Source organism: Leptopilina heterotoma, unplaced genomic scaffold (genome assembly GCF_015476425.1).
Source record: "Leptopilina heterotoma isolate Lh14 unplaced genomic scaffold, ASM1547642v1 Lhet_246, whole genome shotgun sequence".
In the NCBI taxonomy this organism is placed as follows: Eukaryota; Metazoa; Arthropoda; class Insecta; order Hymenoptera; family Figitidae; genus Leptopilina; species Leptopilina heterotoma.
This window is the reverse complement of record NW_025110962.1, coordinates 614,956-629,180: the sequence shown is the minus strand read 5'-3', so window position 1 is coordinate 629,180 and position 14,225 is coordinate 614,956. Positions and strand designations below refer to the sequence as shown.

General features: G+C 23.8%; 1 protein-coding gene across 4 annotated transcripts; it reads left to right on the top strand.

The window, feature by feature from the left end:
* Positions 1–706: 706 nt before the first annotated feature.
* On the top strand, positions 707–14,164 carry LOC122503179 (medium-chain acyl-CoA ligase ACSF2, mitochondrial). Of its 4 annotated transcripts, none has more exons than XM_043613626.1 (8): positions 707–889; positions 5,052–5,607; positions 9,092–9,275; positions 9,414–9,623; positions 12,810–12,944; positions 13,046–13,159; positions 13,238–13,474; positions 13,644–14,164. In XM_043613626.1, exons 2-8 carry the CDS (start codon positions 5,180–5,182, stop codon positions 13,923–13,925), a joined length of 1,590 nt encoding a protein of 529 aa, XP_043469561.1. In that variant the 5' UTR covers positions 707–889; positions 5,052–5,179; the 3' UTR covers positions 13,926–14,164. The 4 variants fall into 4 exon arrangements, with proteins under 4 accessions (XP_043469561.1, XP_043469559.1, XP_043469557.1 ...); XM_043613624.1 differs by lacking the exon at positions 707–889 and adding an exon at positions 1,204–1,387; XM_043613622.1 differs by lacking the exon at positions 707–889 and adding an exon at positions 1,204–1,393.
* The last annotated feature ends 61 nt before the right edge of the window (positions 14,165–14,225 follow it).

The following is a 14,225-nucleotide window of genomic DNA, read 5'->3' as shown; positions in this document are numbered from 1 at the left end:
TTTCAAGCGAATTTGATCAGTTTTGAAAAATTATCCCTCATATTGGATCCGCCATTTTGAATTTTGAAATTTTTGAAAATCTAACTGCAAATTTGTAATTAATGACCCCAAAAACCTCCGAGTAACAAGTTTTCACAAAATCAAAGAATCGATCAGGAAATTAATCAATGCAAGAATAAATGTAAAATAAGATTTTTGGTACTTCAGATAAGTAAAATATTTGCGGTTGAAATAATAATATACTTCCGCCAAATACTGAATTTCTTCGGTTCAATGCTAATAATTACTTGGCACAAGAAAATAAATTTTTTATTTAAAAAAAAATTAATTCAAGTAAATTATGTCAAGTAAATGTATTTACTTGATTCAATTAAATTTTGTTTCAATGCAGTAGTATAATTTAAAGAATAAAATTTTACTATTAAAGTTTAAAATTTAAAGAGTTGCTTTTATTAAATACTTTGAAGCACTCTTTCCCCTGTCATTTGTACTTGAATGCACTTCACTGACATTCATGTATTGCATAATATGCTTAGGAAGCATATACATATATGTAATATTACACACGTGCGTTGAGCTATATGTTGTATAAACAGAAATAAGTGTCAATGAATCATCAATATATGAGGACTTGTAATCCTTGTTCTCCTTCAATTTCCTAACGAGAGTTGGAATTATATTATATCATTTTAGAATTTTACACTCATTCTAACTGCAATGCAGTTTCTTTGAATGAATCTCTGATATAGAGAGAATTAAACTTTACAACGTATTTAGTCAATCTATGTTGATAATTCATTGTGATTTATTATCTAGTACCAGTGAAGTGTCGTGTTCCTAAACCCTTATAAAGTGTCCTTGTCCCTTTTATCAGGTGATATACTCGACCGTATGTAGTTCAATTTCAAAATTAATTTAATGAATGTACATATATTATTAAATCTAGTTTCTTTATTATTTTTACATTTCTTTTTCCACTTCTTTATATATTGTTACACATTGTCGGAAGAAGATAATATTTAAATAAATTTTTAAGAAATTAATATTTTTTTTATTGTTGTAATTAATGTATTGATATATTGATAAAGCGGATTTGTCGGTACGAGTTAATTTACATGATTAAAATGTTATTGCCCGGCGACGTTTTGTGACGTAGAAGATAAAATAATACGATTATCAATTCATATTTTCTATCGCAACGCTCTTTGACTTTAGTTTTACTCCCGACTTTAACGCGCATTATTGTATCCTCGCGTTGTATTCGGTAGAAAAGAAAGAAAGAACGAAGAAATGCTTGCTAAAAATTTTCGTGCGTTGTCTAAATGTATTAATCTTACACGCAATGATAAATTAGAAATATTACAATCAAACATTCTACACGGAAGAGGTAAAGGTGATTTTTATGAATATTCACTTGTACGAACTTTGTAAGTAAAATTATACAAGAAAAAAACAGTAAATACCAAGTTTGTATTTAAAATCATTATCTAAGTGTGAAGATTTGTTTGTTAACTATTGCAAAAAGAAGAAAAAATAAATAATGGAAAGTTATACTTATAGGGCAAATATTTTTTTGTACCTTACAATTATAATCAATTAATTAATTTATAATTTATCTGTTTATTTATTTTGAACTTCAATTATTACGTAATGAGAAATTTAAAATTGATTCTTTGTTGTTAAAGATAAATATTTCATTTCTTTGTTACGTTAACAATCGAACAGTTATCACAAGGATGGAATTGTAAGATAAATATTTAATTATCTACTTCTTTTGATATTAATTTCAAATTAATTGTTTATTTTACTCAATGAGTCATTATTGAAGGTATGACTATACCTTACTTGACTATGAATATGAAAAAAGTATTAAAATTGTAAAATAAAACGAGAACGAAAAAAAGATTTCATACATCAGAAATAAATTAAACTCTTTGACTATATCATAGACGCACGAACCTTGAGAAAAACGCAGACTTTCTTATAGTCCGTGCGTTTGACATGGTCAAAAAGTTTAATTTTTTTGGATGGGCGATTTTATTTTATTATTTTGATTGTTGTTCTTTCAGACATTGTAGTCAAATAAGGTAAAGTAACTTTAAGGCCTTAATAAACGATTTTCATAATGAAAGTGTACAAATTAACATTTTTATATAAGTAAATTGAAAAAACCATGGCTGAAGACAAAAATACTTTTTTCTGTACAAAATTAATAATTTTCCACTACAACCGAATTCTAAAAAATCATGGAAAAGAACAAGAATATTTTAAAATACAAAACTTGTTAAATTTTTAGGAAAGTCCAAAACATATCGAACTATTGACAATGTAAAAATAGTTTAATACCTTAAAATATTTATATTTTGACTATGGTCAAAATCTAGTCAATCATGACCAACGACAAAAATATTTTGAACCCTCAAAATATCCATTTACTATGACCATGTCCAAAAATCTAGCAAACTATGGCCAACGGTAAAACTAATTTAAATTTGAAATTTTCTATATTTCAACAATGGTCACAATTTAGGACACCATGGAAAACGACAAAAATATTTAACAAACGGAAAATGTATATATTTTGAACAAGGTTAAAATATAGCGAACCGTGGCTAAAGTAAAAGTATTTAAAAACTAATTTATTTAAATGTATAAATATACATTTAAAAAAAAAATAAAATAAAAAAAAATCTGGCGAATCAATGACAAAAATATTTTAAACCCACAAAATTTCTATATTTTGACTATGGTCACAAACTAAAAAACTATGTCCAATGACAAAAATAATTAAAACCCTCAAAATATCTGAGGAGCAAGTTTTCAAAACTTGATAAATCCATAATATTTTCTTATTTCGAGAAAATGAAACAAATGACTTTTCTCACATAACCACTATAGTAAATTTTAAATTAAAAAATTTGTATTAATTTATTTTTATAACAATGTTTTTATATTTAAGACGTTCTGTTTTTAATCAAACATTATCATAATTAAGTGATTTAAAGGTTTTGGTAATTTTTTCTAATAAAAAACATAAAAATTATAAGTCATCTTGGTTATGTCAAAAAGTTTTTAAATTGAAAATTCGTTGTTAATAAATTTTTTTAAAATATTTAACAGTGACAGGTCGATTTGTGAGGTCTTTAAAATATTAAATTTATGTTTATCTCAATTTTTTTCTAAAAATGGATTTATTAGCTTTTGAAAATTTGCTCTTCATCTATAATTTTGATCATGGCCAAAATCTAACAAAACATGGCCAACGGGAAAAATAGTTTAAAACCTAAAAATTTATATATTTTGACTATAGCCACATTATTTGGTCCTAAATTATTTTTGCCTTTTACCATGGTTCCCTAGATTTTAATTATGTTTAAAATATATAAATATTTTTGGTGTTGGATCAGAATTCGTGAAATTTTCGCGAAAAATAAAAAGTTTTTTTTAAAACGAAATGTTGAGAAAAAGATTTCTATTTGGCCTTAGGAATAAGTCTACCAAAGGACGGAAAAAAAATTTGTTTATAAAAGTTATTGCAAAATGAATTTTTTTGCAACTTTTTAAGATTCAAATGAACAAAGCGGGAATACAAAGGGAATAAAATATACTTTCGTTTAGAATTAGAAAATTTTTAAAAAGTTTATTTTTTAATAATAATTTAATAAATTGTTTACAAAGAATTTATTTTTTTTTAATATTCTGTGCCTTTTAAAAATTTGAAAAAATTTCAACATTCAATCAAAACTATATATAAGGAATCAAAATCATAGTTGAGAAAATTTAGGAGCGAAAATTATTTTAAAAGTTATAATGAAAATTAAATTGGCTCGGTGTAATGCACCAGCGCTATACTTAGTTTTTGATCATTTCTATGGTTAAATAATGTTAATTCGACAGTGTTTTGTTCATTTCGTAGTTGAAAATAATGATATAGTTCTGAAAAGCATCAAAACGCATCTCAGCGCAATATAATTTTTATTATAACTTTTAAAATAAAATAACAATTAAAAAATAAACTTTTTAAAAATTTTCTATTTCTAAACGAAAGTATATTTTAACACCTTTGAATTCCCGCTTGGTTCTTTTAAATCGGTTCATTCATTTAGAAGAAATAATATTTTGTTTAAAAAGTTGCAAAAAAATTCATTTTGCAATAACTTTTATAAAAAGAAAACATTTTTTCTGTCCTTTGGTAGACTTATTCCTAAGGCCAAAAGGAAATGTTTTTTCAACATTTCGATTAAAAAAAAATACTTTTTATTTTTAATATTTTTTATTGAAAATTTCACGAATTCTGACCCTGTTTTAAATATTTTTGTCGTTGGTCATGGTTTCCTAAATTGTATCCATAATCAAAATATAGAAAAATTTTTAATTTAAACTATTTTTATCGTAGGCCATGTTTAACAGATTTTGAATTTTATTTTTTTCGGTGAACATGATCAAAAATATAGAAATTTTTTAGGGTTTTGAATATTTTTGTGATTTGCCATGGTTTGATAATTTTTAACCAATGGCCATAGTCAAAGTATTGAGATTTTAGCGGTTTAAAATTTAAAAATTTAAAAAGTAAAATTTTTTTTTTAAGTTTAAATTTTTTTTTTTTGTCAAAATATTGAGATTTTGTCGGTTTAAAATTTCTTTGTCATTGACAATGGTGTTTTAATTGTTGGCCAAGGTTTCAAAGTATGGCTCAAAGTTTGATTACATTGACTATAGTCATTAGCAATATTTTGCAAGAATTTTTCATTTTTCTGTTTCCTTGCGGGTGTTTATAATTTTTGGAATAAAAATACAGAAAGAGAATTAATTTTTATTTTAAATTATTGATTATACATAAAAAAAATCCATTATAAATCATTAAATATCATTATACACTTCATTATACATAAAAAATATTCCATAAAAACCATCTTTCAAATTTTTAATAATAAAAAAGTCACTTTTATCGAGTTGAGAATCTGTAACACAATAACATAAACTAATATTCGTTCTAATAGTTAGCTAAATAAAAAAGTAAATAGAAACGAAAATAAAATTTTCTGTTCAAGGCTTAAGAAACACTCTAAATAAAACTGTCCTCTTTGTTCAAAATCGAGGGAATTCTCAAGAGGCAATAAAAAATGAGAAGAAAGAAAAAAATCTCTCTTATCTCTATCATCCTGGTTTTGTACCATTAATGGATATAACAACTGGCGAATTATTTGAGACAGCCGCTGAAAAATGGCCAAATCGAGAATGCATTTTTTCTGTTCATCAAAAAATTCGTCTAACTTACGCTGAAGTCTATCGAAGGGCAAATATGCTTGCGGCTGGTTTAAAAAAATTGGGATTAAAAAATGGCGATCGCCTTGGTTTATGGGCACCGAATGATATTGAATGGTTCATTGGATACATAGCTTCAGTTAGATTGGGTTTAATAATGGTTGGCATTAATCCTGGCTATGAGGAAAATGAAATTGAATTTTGCTTGAAGAAAGTACAAGTGAAAGCAATTATTGCTCCCGAATTATTTCGAAGGAAAAATTATGCCAATATTCTTCTTCAGTGTAAAGAAAAATGCCCATTTTTGGAGCATATTATTATTTATTCGGAAAATCATGTGAGGTATGTATATATTCTATTTTTAAGATAAGAATTTAAAATGAATTCGTTACAATGGTAAAAAATATGAAATGAAAATACAAATAAATAAAGGAAAAAATAAATTTAAAAAAAACTTTCTATTAATAAGGGGTAATTAATTTTAAATGTCTAGAATTTCTTCTAAGTATGTTTCTAAGAATTGCAATTCAATTGCATCCACTTTGCATATATTACTACAGATGGATATTATTCGAGGAATTTTAATCGGAAACGGAAAAGTTTATTGAATAAAATTATTCTCTAATGTTTATTATAAATTTTCGTAGTACAGTGTTACGGAGTTTAATGATCTGGGGTTTTTGCCAAACGTGACATATATTTTCTTGATTATACAATAACAATATACGATAATGTCGAAGGGACGTTGAATCGCATAATAATTCTCTCTTGTTGACTTTTAACGTCAAACTACCCACACCCATGCTGCCGGCGCTGATTCATGAATATCGCGTGCAACATCGCGTAAAATAACTGACGGAAAACTCTATATTCTCAAAGAATTGGGTTAAATGAACGAATCTCTCTCTTTGATATGCTTTCAGAATCGAATCTTTTACAAATATGACTTTTTTTATACAGTCACGTTTCTCTGATATAAAAATCTAAACATCTAAACATTTAAAAATCTAAAAATCTAAAAAACTAAAAATTTAAAAATTAAGAATTAAAAATAATCATATAGGGTAAGTGCGGGTATAGTCGGACAGTACTAGTAGTCGGACACTTTCGTGTTTTTTGTCAAATAAATAATAATGCATTGTGATAATTACTTTAAAAAGTATACTAGACGAATGTGTGAAGTTTATATTTTATTAAAATAGTGTTATTTTCGAAAATAATTAAACAAGAAATATTTTATTTAATGTTTTAAAAATCATGGTGTCCGACTATAGATACAACCATTTTCGAGTAGCGCGATGAGTGGCACAAAGTTTTGTTGATAATTAATCATAAATATTAAAACTTATAGGGTTTAAATATTATATTAATAACTTCTAATTTGCTTTAATTCCATTTTCCAGCAGATAGCAATTAAAAAATTATCTGTTTTACTTTATAAATCCAAAATATCTGACAGATGTCCGACTATAGAAACAAGGGGAAAAAGTGTCCGACTACTAAAGCATTCGTAATTTTTTATTAAAATGTTTATATTTTATTAAATACTCAACTATTTGTAACAAATTTATATGATTTTTAATCCTGAAGAACTCCTTTAATTAATAATGTGCTTATAAACACAGTAGATATTTGCTATTTCAAGAAAAAAACCATAATTTAAGATTGTATCCTTAAGTGTCCGACTACTAGTGCATTTACCCTATACAAATTTTTACCAGTGGAATTTTTACTATTCTTCATTATTGAAATTTTTTTTTCGTAAAAAAAATAAATAAAAATATTTTCGAAAACTTTTTAACAGCAAAAACATGTTTTAACTCGTTAAACATTTTTTCTTTTAGAAAATTAAAACGTGTAAAATGCCAGGAGAGTAATTTAAATTGAATCAATTGAATGCAATGACTGGCGATTTTTTAAAAAGGGATTATAATTTTTTTTTTGTCGGGGAAAGTTTATTTAAACAGTGAAATAGAATGAAATGGGCATTTTTTTCTAAATAAACACACAAATGAGTTGGATTAATTTCCTGTTAAAATTGAGAAAAGTAATGTATTTCTATTTGTACAACCTTGTAAGGAACAATGAGAAAAAAATTCAATTTTTATAAACTTTATAAAGCTTTATTATCAGATTTCTTGATTTTTTGTTGTTGTTGCATTATCTTTGTCACGGTTACTAAATCTTAAAGTGTTTATTTGCTGATTACTTTTCAAGGTATACGGAAATTAGATTCAATTTAGGTCGCGTTTTATAAAAAAAAAAATACTGGATGAACTTAACGTCTACCTGCCAATTTGTTAATGAGAAAAATCTAGATTGTGATTTTCAACTTCAGTCATATTTTATAGTGATATTTAATGGATAATTTCAGGATAATTAATTTGATAACAATTTTTATTTATGAAAAATTTATTTTTATAATAAATTTAACTTGTAGTGTATTAATTAATTAACAAATTACATTTATGGAAAATTAATTTGATAACAAATTGAATTTATAGCAAACTAATTTAATAAATTAAATTTGTAGCAGATTAATTTAATAACAATTATTAAATTTAAGAAAAAAGTAAATTTGTAGCAAATTAATTATATTGGAAATTAATTTGATAACAAATTAAATATATAGCAAACTAATTCAATAACAAATTCAATTTATAGTAAACTAATTCAGTATCAAATTAAATTTATAGCAAATTTACTTTCTGGAAAATGAATTTTGCAGTGAATTAAATATATAGCAAATTAATTTAATAAAAAGTTCAATTTGTTGTAAACTAATTTAGTATCAAATTAAATTTGTAGCAAATTAATTTAATAACAAATTCAATTTGTAGTAATACTGATTTAATAATAAATTCAATTTATAGTAAACTAATTTAATAACAAATTAAATTTATAGTAAAAAGTTTAGTAACAAATTAAATGTGTATCAAATTTATTTTGTAGCAAACTAAATTAAATTTAATAACTATTTAAATTAATAAAAAAATAATTTTATTGCAAATTATTTTATAGCAATTTCATTTTGTAGAAAATTTACTTTCTGTAATTTTGTTGTAAACTAAATTAATTAATTTGATAACAAATTCAATTTATTATAAACTAATTCCTTAACAAACTAAATTTATAGCAAATTAACTTTGTAGCAAATTTACTTTCTAGAAAATTAATTTTGTAGCTAATTAATTTTTTGGCAAATTAATTTGATAACAAATTGAATTTATAGCAAACTAATTTAATATCAAATTCAATTTATAGTAAACTTATTTAGTATTAACTTTGTAGCAAATTTACTTTCTGGAAAATTAATTTTGCAATGAATTAAATATATAGCAAATTAATTTAATAACAAATTTAATTTATTGTAAACCATTTTAGTAACAAATTAAACTTATATCAAGTTAATTTTGTAGCAAATTAATCAATTTAATAAATTCAATTTATAGTATACTAATTCAGTAACAAATTAAATGTATAGCAAATTAACTTTGTAGCAAATTAATTTTGTACCAAATTAATTTTATAGCAAACTAATTTAAGAACAAATTAAATTTATAGTAAACAAATTTTGTAACAAATTAAATTTATAGCAACTTTATTTTGTAGAAAATAATTTATTGGCAAAATTAAATTTGTAACTAATTAATTTTTTGGCAAATAAATTTAATAGCAAACGTAATTTTTAGCAAAGCAATTTTTTAGTATAATATAAGAACAAATTCCCTAAATATATAAAGACTTTTTCAAAAATTCAAAATTGTTACCAAAAATAACCATTTTTTTGTACAAAAATTATCTAAGTATTTTTTTTTACAAAAAGAGGTACTCGACTTTTAACTGACGTGGTGAATTTACCAACAAAAAAAGATATTGAAGAAATTTGTAAAGAACAAAAAACAATTTCACCTAACGATGGCAGTAATATTCAATTTACATCGGGAACAACTGGAAAACCAAAAGCAGCATTTTTGAGTCATAGAGCGCTAGTAAATAATTCACGACAGGTGGGAAATTGTAAATGTAATACATTTATATTAATATATCAAAATGTTTCATTGAAAAGATATTATGTAAAAAACAAAAAAATAGGAGAAAAAAAAATTGTTGAAGGTAATGATTATATTTTAAAATTTATTTTTCAGGCAGCTGAACGTTTTGAATTGCACGATAATAATCATAAAATTTGTGTAAATGTACCATTTTTTCATGCATTTGGAATGATAGCGCAAACATCCGCCTGGCATTCGGGAACAACATTAGTTCTTCCAGCGCCAACATATAATCCAGTCAATTCTTTGGACGCAATTGTCAATGAAAAATGTTCTGGTATTTATGGTACTCCAACAATGTGGGTGAGATATTTGGTTGAAAGGAGAAAAAACATTTTTTTTTCATGCTTACAAAATGTAATTTTTATTACAAAACAATAACTAATAATTAAAAAAAAATTTAATTTTAATGAAAATTAAGAATTTAAAATAAAAATTTCTAATTTTTAATTAAAATCAAATAATTTTTATTTGTATCTAATAATTTTTAATTGCATCAAATAATTTTTATTTATATCAAATAATTTTTATTTATACTCTCATAAATTAAATCAGTGAAAATTTACTAATTCAATTTAAGAGAGTAAGTCACAATTAAAATGGTATTTGCTTCAAATACTAAAATTATAGTTCCAAATATGATTTATTTGATTCGATTATAAAACGCTTTTTATTCAAACATATTTGTTTGGTTCACCATTTATATTATAATTAAACAAATAACTATTTTCTCCAGTATAATAAATAATGTTTTGTATCATTATAACTTATAAATAATAATAATTCTGGGCAATTTTGAAATATTATAATAATTCAGGGTTGCCACAGGAAAAAAGTCAGGGATTATTTTCAAAAATTTTAACGAACATCTCGTCAAGAATTTAATTTTCTTTATAAATAGCAAAAATTTTCACCAAAAATTCAATTATTTTCAAAAAATTTAAATAAAATTCTTTGCAAAATTTCAATTATTTTCAAAAGTTTTTCGCAATTCAGTGATTTTTAATATTTACTATTTTCATAAAAATCAAAAAATGTAATTATTGAAAAAAAAAATTTTGATACAATTCTACGAAAACATTCAATTACATATTTTCATAAATAATAAAATTTCTTTTAGGATTTCAATTATTTTCATCGCAGAATTTCAAATATTTTTAAACAATTTTAAATAAATTCCTCGAATAATGTAATTATTTTTAAAAAAATTATTAAAACTCGACGAAAGATTTCAATTTTTAAAAAAAATATTCAATTATTGAATAAAATAATAAAATTCGTTGCAATAATTCAATTAATTTAATAAATAACTTTTAATTCGTCGCAGAAAAACAATTATTTTTTAAAAAGATTTAAGTAATTCTGCAAAAGAATTCAATTCTTTTGAAAATTCATAAAATACTTTGCAGAAATTTAATTATTTTCAAAATTTATGAAAAATTCTCTTTAAGAATTAAGTTAGTTTTATAAATTGGTAGCGAAATTCTTCTCAAGAAGTCAATTATTTTTAAAAATTTTAATTATTTAAACAAAATTTAATAAAATTCTTCGCATGAATTACAATTATTTTCATAAATTATTATTTAAATTCATTTTATGAATTCAATTGTTTTTAAAAATTGTAATAAAACTCTTCAAAAGTTTTCAATTATTTTTAAAAATTGTGATAAAATTCTTTAATTCAATTAATTTCTGTAAAATTTGAACTAATTTCCTTAAAAGAAATTAATTATTTTCAAAAGTTGTTAATAAAATTCTTCATAAAAATTAAATTTTATGAAACATTCAATTATTCAATAAATAATTTATTTTTGTATCTTATTTTTAAATAATTGAATTCTCGTAGAATTTTCTAATAAAAATTTATTTCAAAATGAATTTCGGTTAAAAGGCCGTAGCAGTATAAGCATGTAAAAATGGCCCCCTCTTGGATTGGGTCCATATTTAGGGAATAATTTTGACCTATTGTGAGACTTATTTTCACCAAGTTTTAACTCGAAAAAAACTTTTGTTTTTGAGTTATACAATTTTTTTGAAAAATTCAAAAAAATTCAAAAAATTTTTTTCTCTCCGAAATGGTTGAACCGATTTTCATGAAAAAATTTTTTTTGTACAATACAATATGAACAGTTAATAAAAAAAAATTTTCGACCAAATTCTAACAAAGAAAGTCAGTAAAAAAAATTTTTTTTTAAATTTTTTTTTATTGAAATTTTTTTGCACATCCGCCATTTTTTTTCTATAAAATAATAGTCATTTCAAGAGTAACATATATTTTTTGCAAGATGATTGAAAGGGTACTTCATACTTTAAAAAATAAAAAACCGATTTTTGGCCCCTAAATAGGACAGTTTTCTATATAAACGAGGGGCCAACATTTTTTAAAATTACATTAAAAATTAATTAATACTTAAATTAAATTTCTAAAAAAGTTAATAATATATGCCTGTTTATTGTAAATATTGATTTTTTAGTCAACTTTTCAAAAAAATTTACAAAAAAAAAATTATTTTTGAAGTTTTTTCAACTTTGGCATATTTTTTAATAATTGTAGAAAAAAATTGAAATTTACATAGGTTTAAGTTTTATCTTGAACTTAAGACTAAAAGAGTTTAAGATTTTAAGTTTGATTTAAACAAAATTTTTTTGCATCAAATAAATCGTTTTCTCAGTGATTGACATGTTTTTGGGCCGTGCGCGTGCAGCCCTACCGGTAATTCCCGACGGTAGTGTACGTCCATTTACTTTTTTAATAAACCTTGTACATACTAAAAAATCAATATTTACAATAAACAGGCATATATTATTAACTTTTTTAGAAATTTAATTTAAGTATTAATTAATTTTTAATGTAATTTTAAAAAATGTTGGCCCCTCGTTTATATAGAAAACTGTCCTATTTAGGGGCCAAAAATCGGTTTTTTATTTTTTAAAGTATGAAGTACCCTTTCAATCATCTTGCAAAAAATATATGTTACTCTTGAAATGACTATTATTTTATAGAAAAAAAATGGCGGTTGTGCAAAAAAAATTTCAATAAAAAAAAAATGTTTTTTAAAAAAAAATTTAAAAAAAATTTTTTTTTACTGACTTTTTACTGACTATCTTTGTTAGAATTTGGTCGAAAATTTTTTTTTTATTAACTGTTCATATTGTATTGTACAAAAAAAATTTTTTCATGAAAATCGGTTCATCCATTTCGGAGGGAAAAAAATTTTTTGAATTTTTTTGAATTTTTCAAAAAAAATTGTATAACTCAAAAACAAAATTTTTTTTTTCGAGTTGAAACTTGGTGAAAATAAGTCTCATAATAGGTCAAAATTATTCCCTAAATATGGACCCAATCCAAGAGGGGGCCATTTTTACATGCTTTTACTGCTACGGCCTTTTAGATAATATTTGAATATTAAAAGCATTACTAGCAATTCTGAATAATGTTAATAAAATTTCATTTTGTATAAAATAATATTTTAAAATAATTGTCTGCAGGTGCAACTTATTGATGTCACTAAGCGAGTTGGCACCTATTTCAATCATATTACAACTGGAGCGGTTGGTGGTTCACCATGTTCACAAGAACTTCATCGAAGAATAAAGGACACTTTCAATTTAGATCGATTGAAGGTAATTTTTATAATAATAATTATGTTATATATTATATATTTTATTATTTTTATTATATTTATATATGTTTTATTATATTTATTATATCATAAATTTTATAGTCTGTATACGGATTGACGGAAACGACAGCAGTTGTTTTTCAAACTTTACCAAACGAAAAAAGAGAACTTACAGAGACTACTGTTGGACATCTTTCAGATCATATAGAAGTTAAGGTTGGGTATTTTTTAATAATTTTTAATTTCCCCTAAATTATTTTATCAAAGAATAGAGTAATTTTATATTTTTATTAGATAATGGACGAAAATGGTTCAATTGTTCCAATGGGAGTAGGGGGAGAATTATGGGTTCGTGGTTATGCCAATATGATTAGTTATTGGGAGGATGAGGAGAATACCAAAAAAATGTTAACTGAAGATGGCTGGCTAAAAACTGGCGATCAGTTCATTTTAAAACCCGATGGTTATGGACAAGTTGTTGGAAGATTAAAGGACATGATTATCCGGGGAGGGGAAAATATTTTCCCCAAGGTAATTTTTATTAAGAATATGTGATATTTGCTTTGGAAAAAAATGTTTTACTTTTTTTTTCTTGAAAATATCAAATTGATACAAAAATTTAGATCAATTTTTTATTTGATCCACATTTTGGTATCAATTTGATATTTTCAAGACAACTACTTTTTAATTTAATTAATAGGAAATCGAAGACTTTTTGCAAACACATCAAGAAATATTGGAAGTTCATGTGACTGGAATAAATGACGATGTTTATGGAGAAGAAGTTTGTGCGTTTATTAGATTAAAAGGGGGATCGAAATTAACAGCAGAAGAGTTGCGTAATTGGTGTAAGGGAAAAATTGCACATTTCAAAATTCCAAAATATTTTGAATTCAGAAATTCATTTCCATGTACGAGCAGTGGGAAAATAAGGAAATTTGTACTCAGGGACGAATATGAAGCTGAACTTGCGTCTAAATGAATGTAACAAACAATGTAAATTTTCGAAAATTGGTTACTTTATTGTAAAGAAGTAAAAATCGTTCTTGTCAAATTTCCATTTTTGCAGAAGAGAAGTTTGAAAAATGAAAATAATTATTTTTATAAATTATTTTTGGTTTTAAGTAATCCATTATTAATACATAAAAACCCCCTAGAGCGTTGTTTGCTTTTGTATTTATGTAATTTTTTAAAAAATAAAATTACGAATTTTTTTAGAGATTATCAGAGATTTTTTCTAAAGGAATGAAATATAGTTTTTGAATAATAGTTAGTTTTTCCC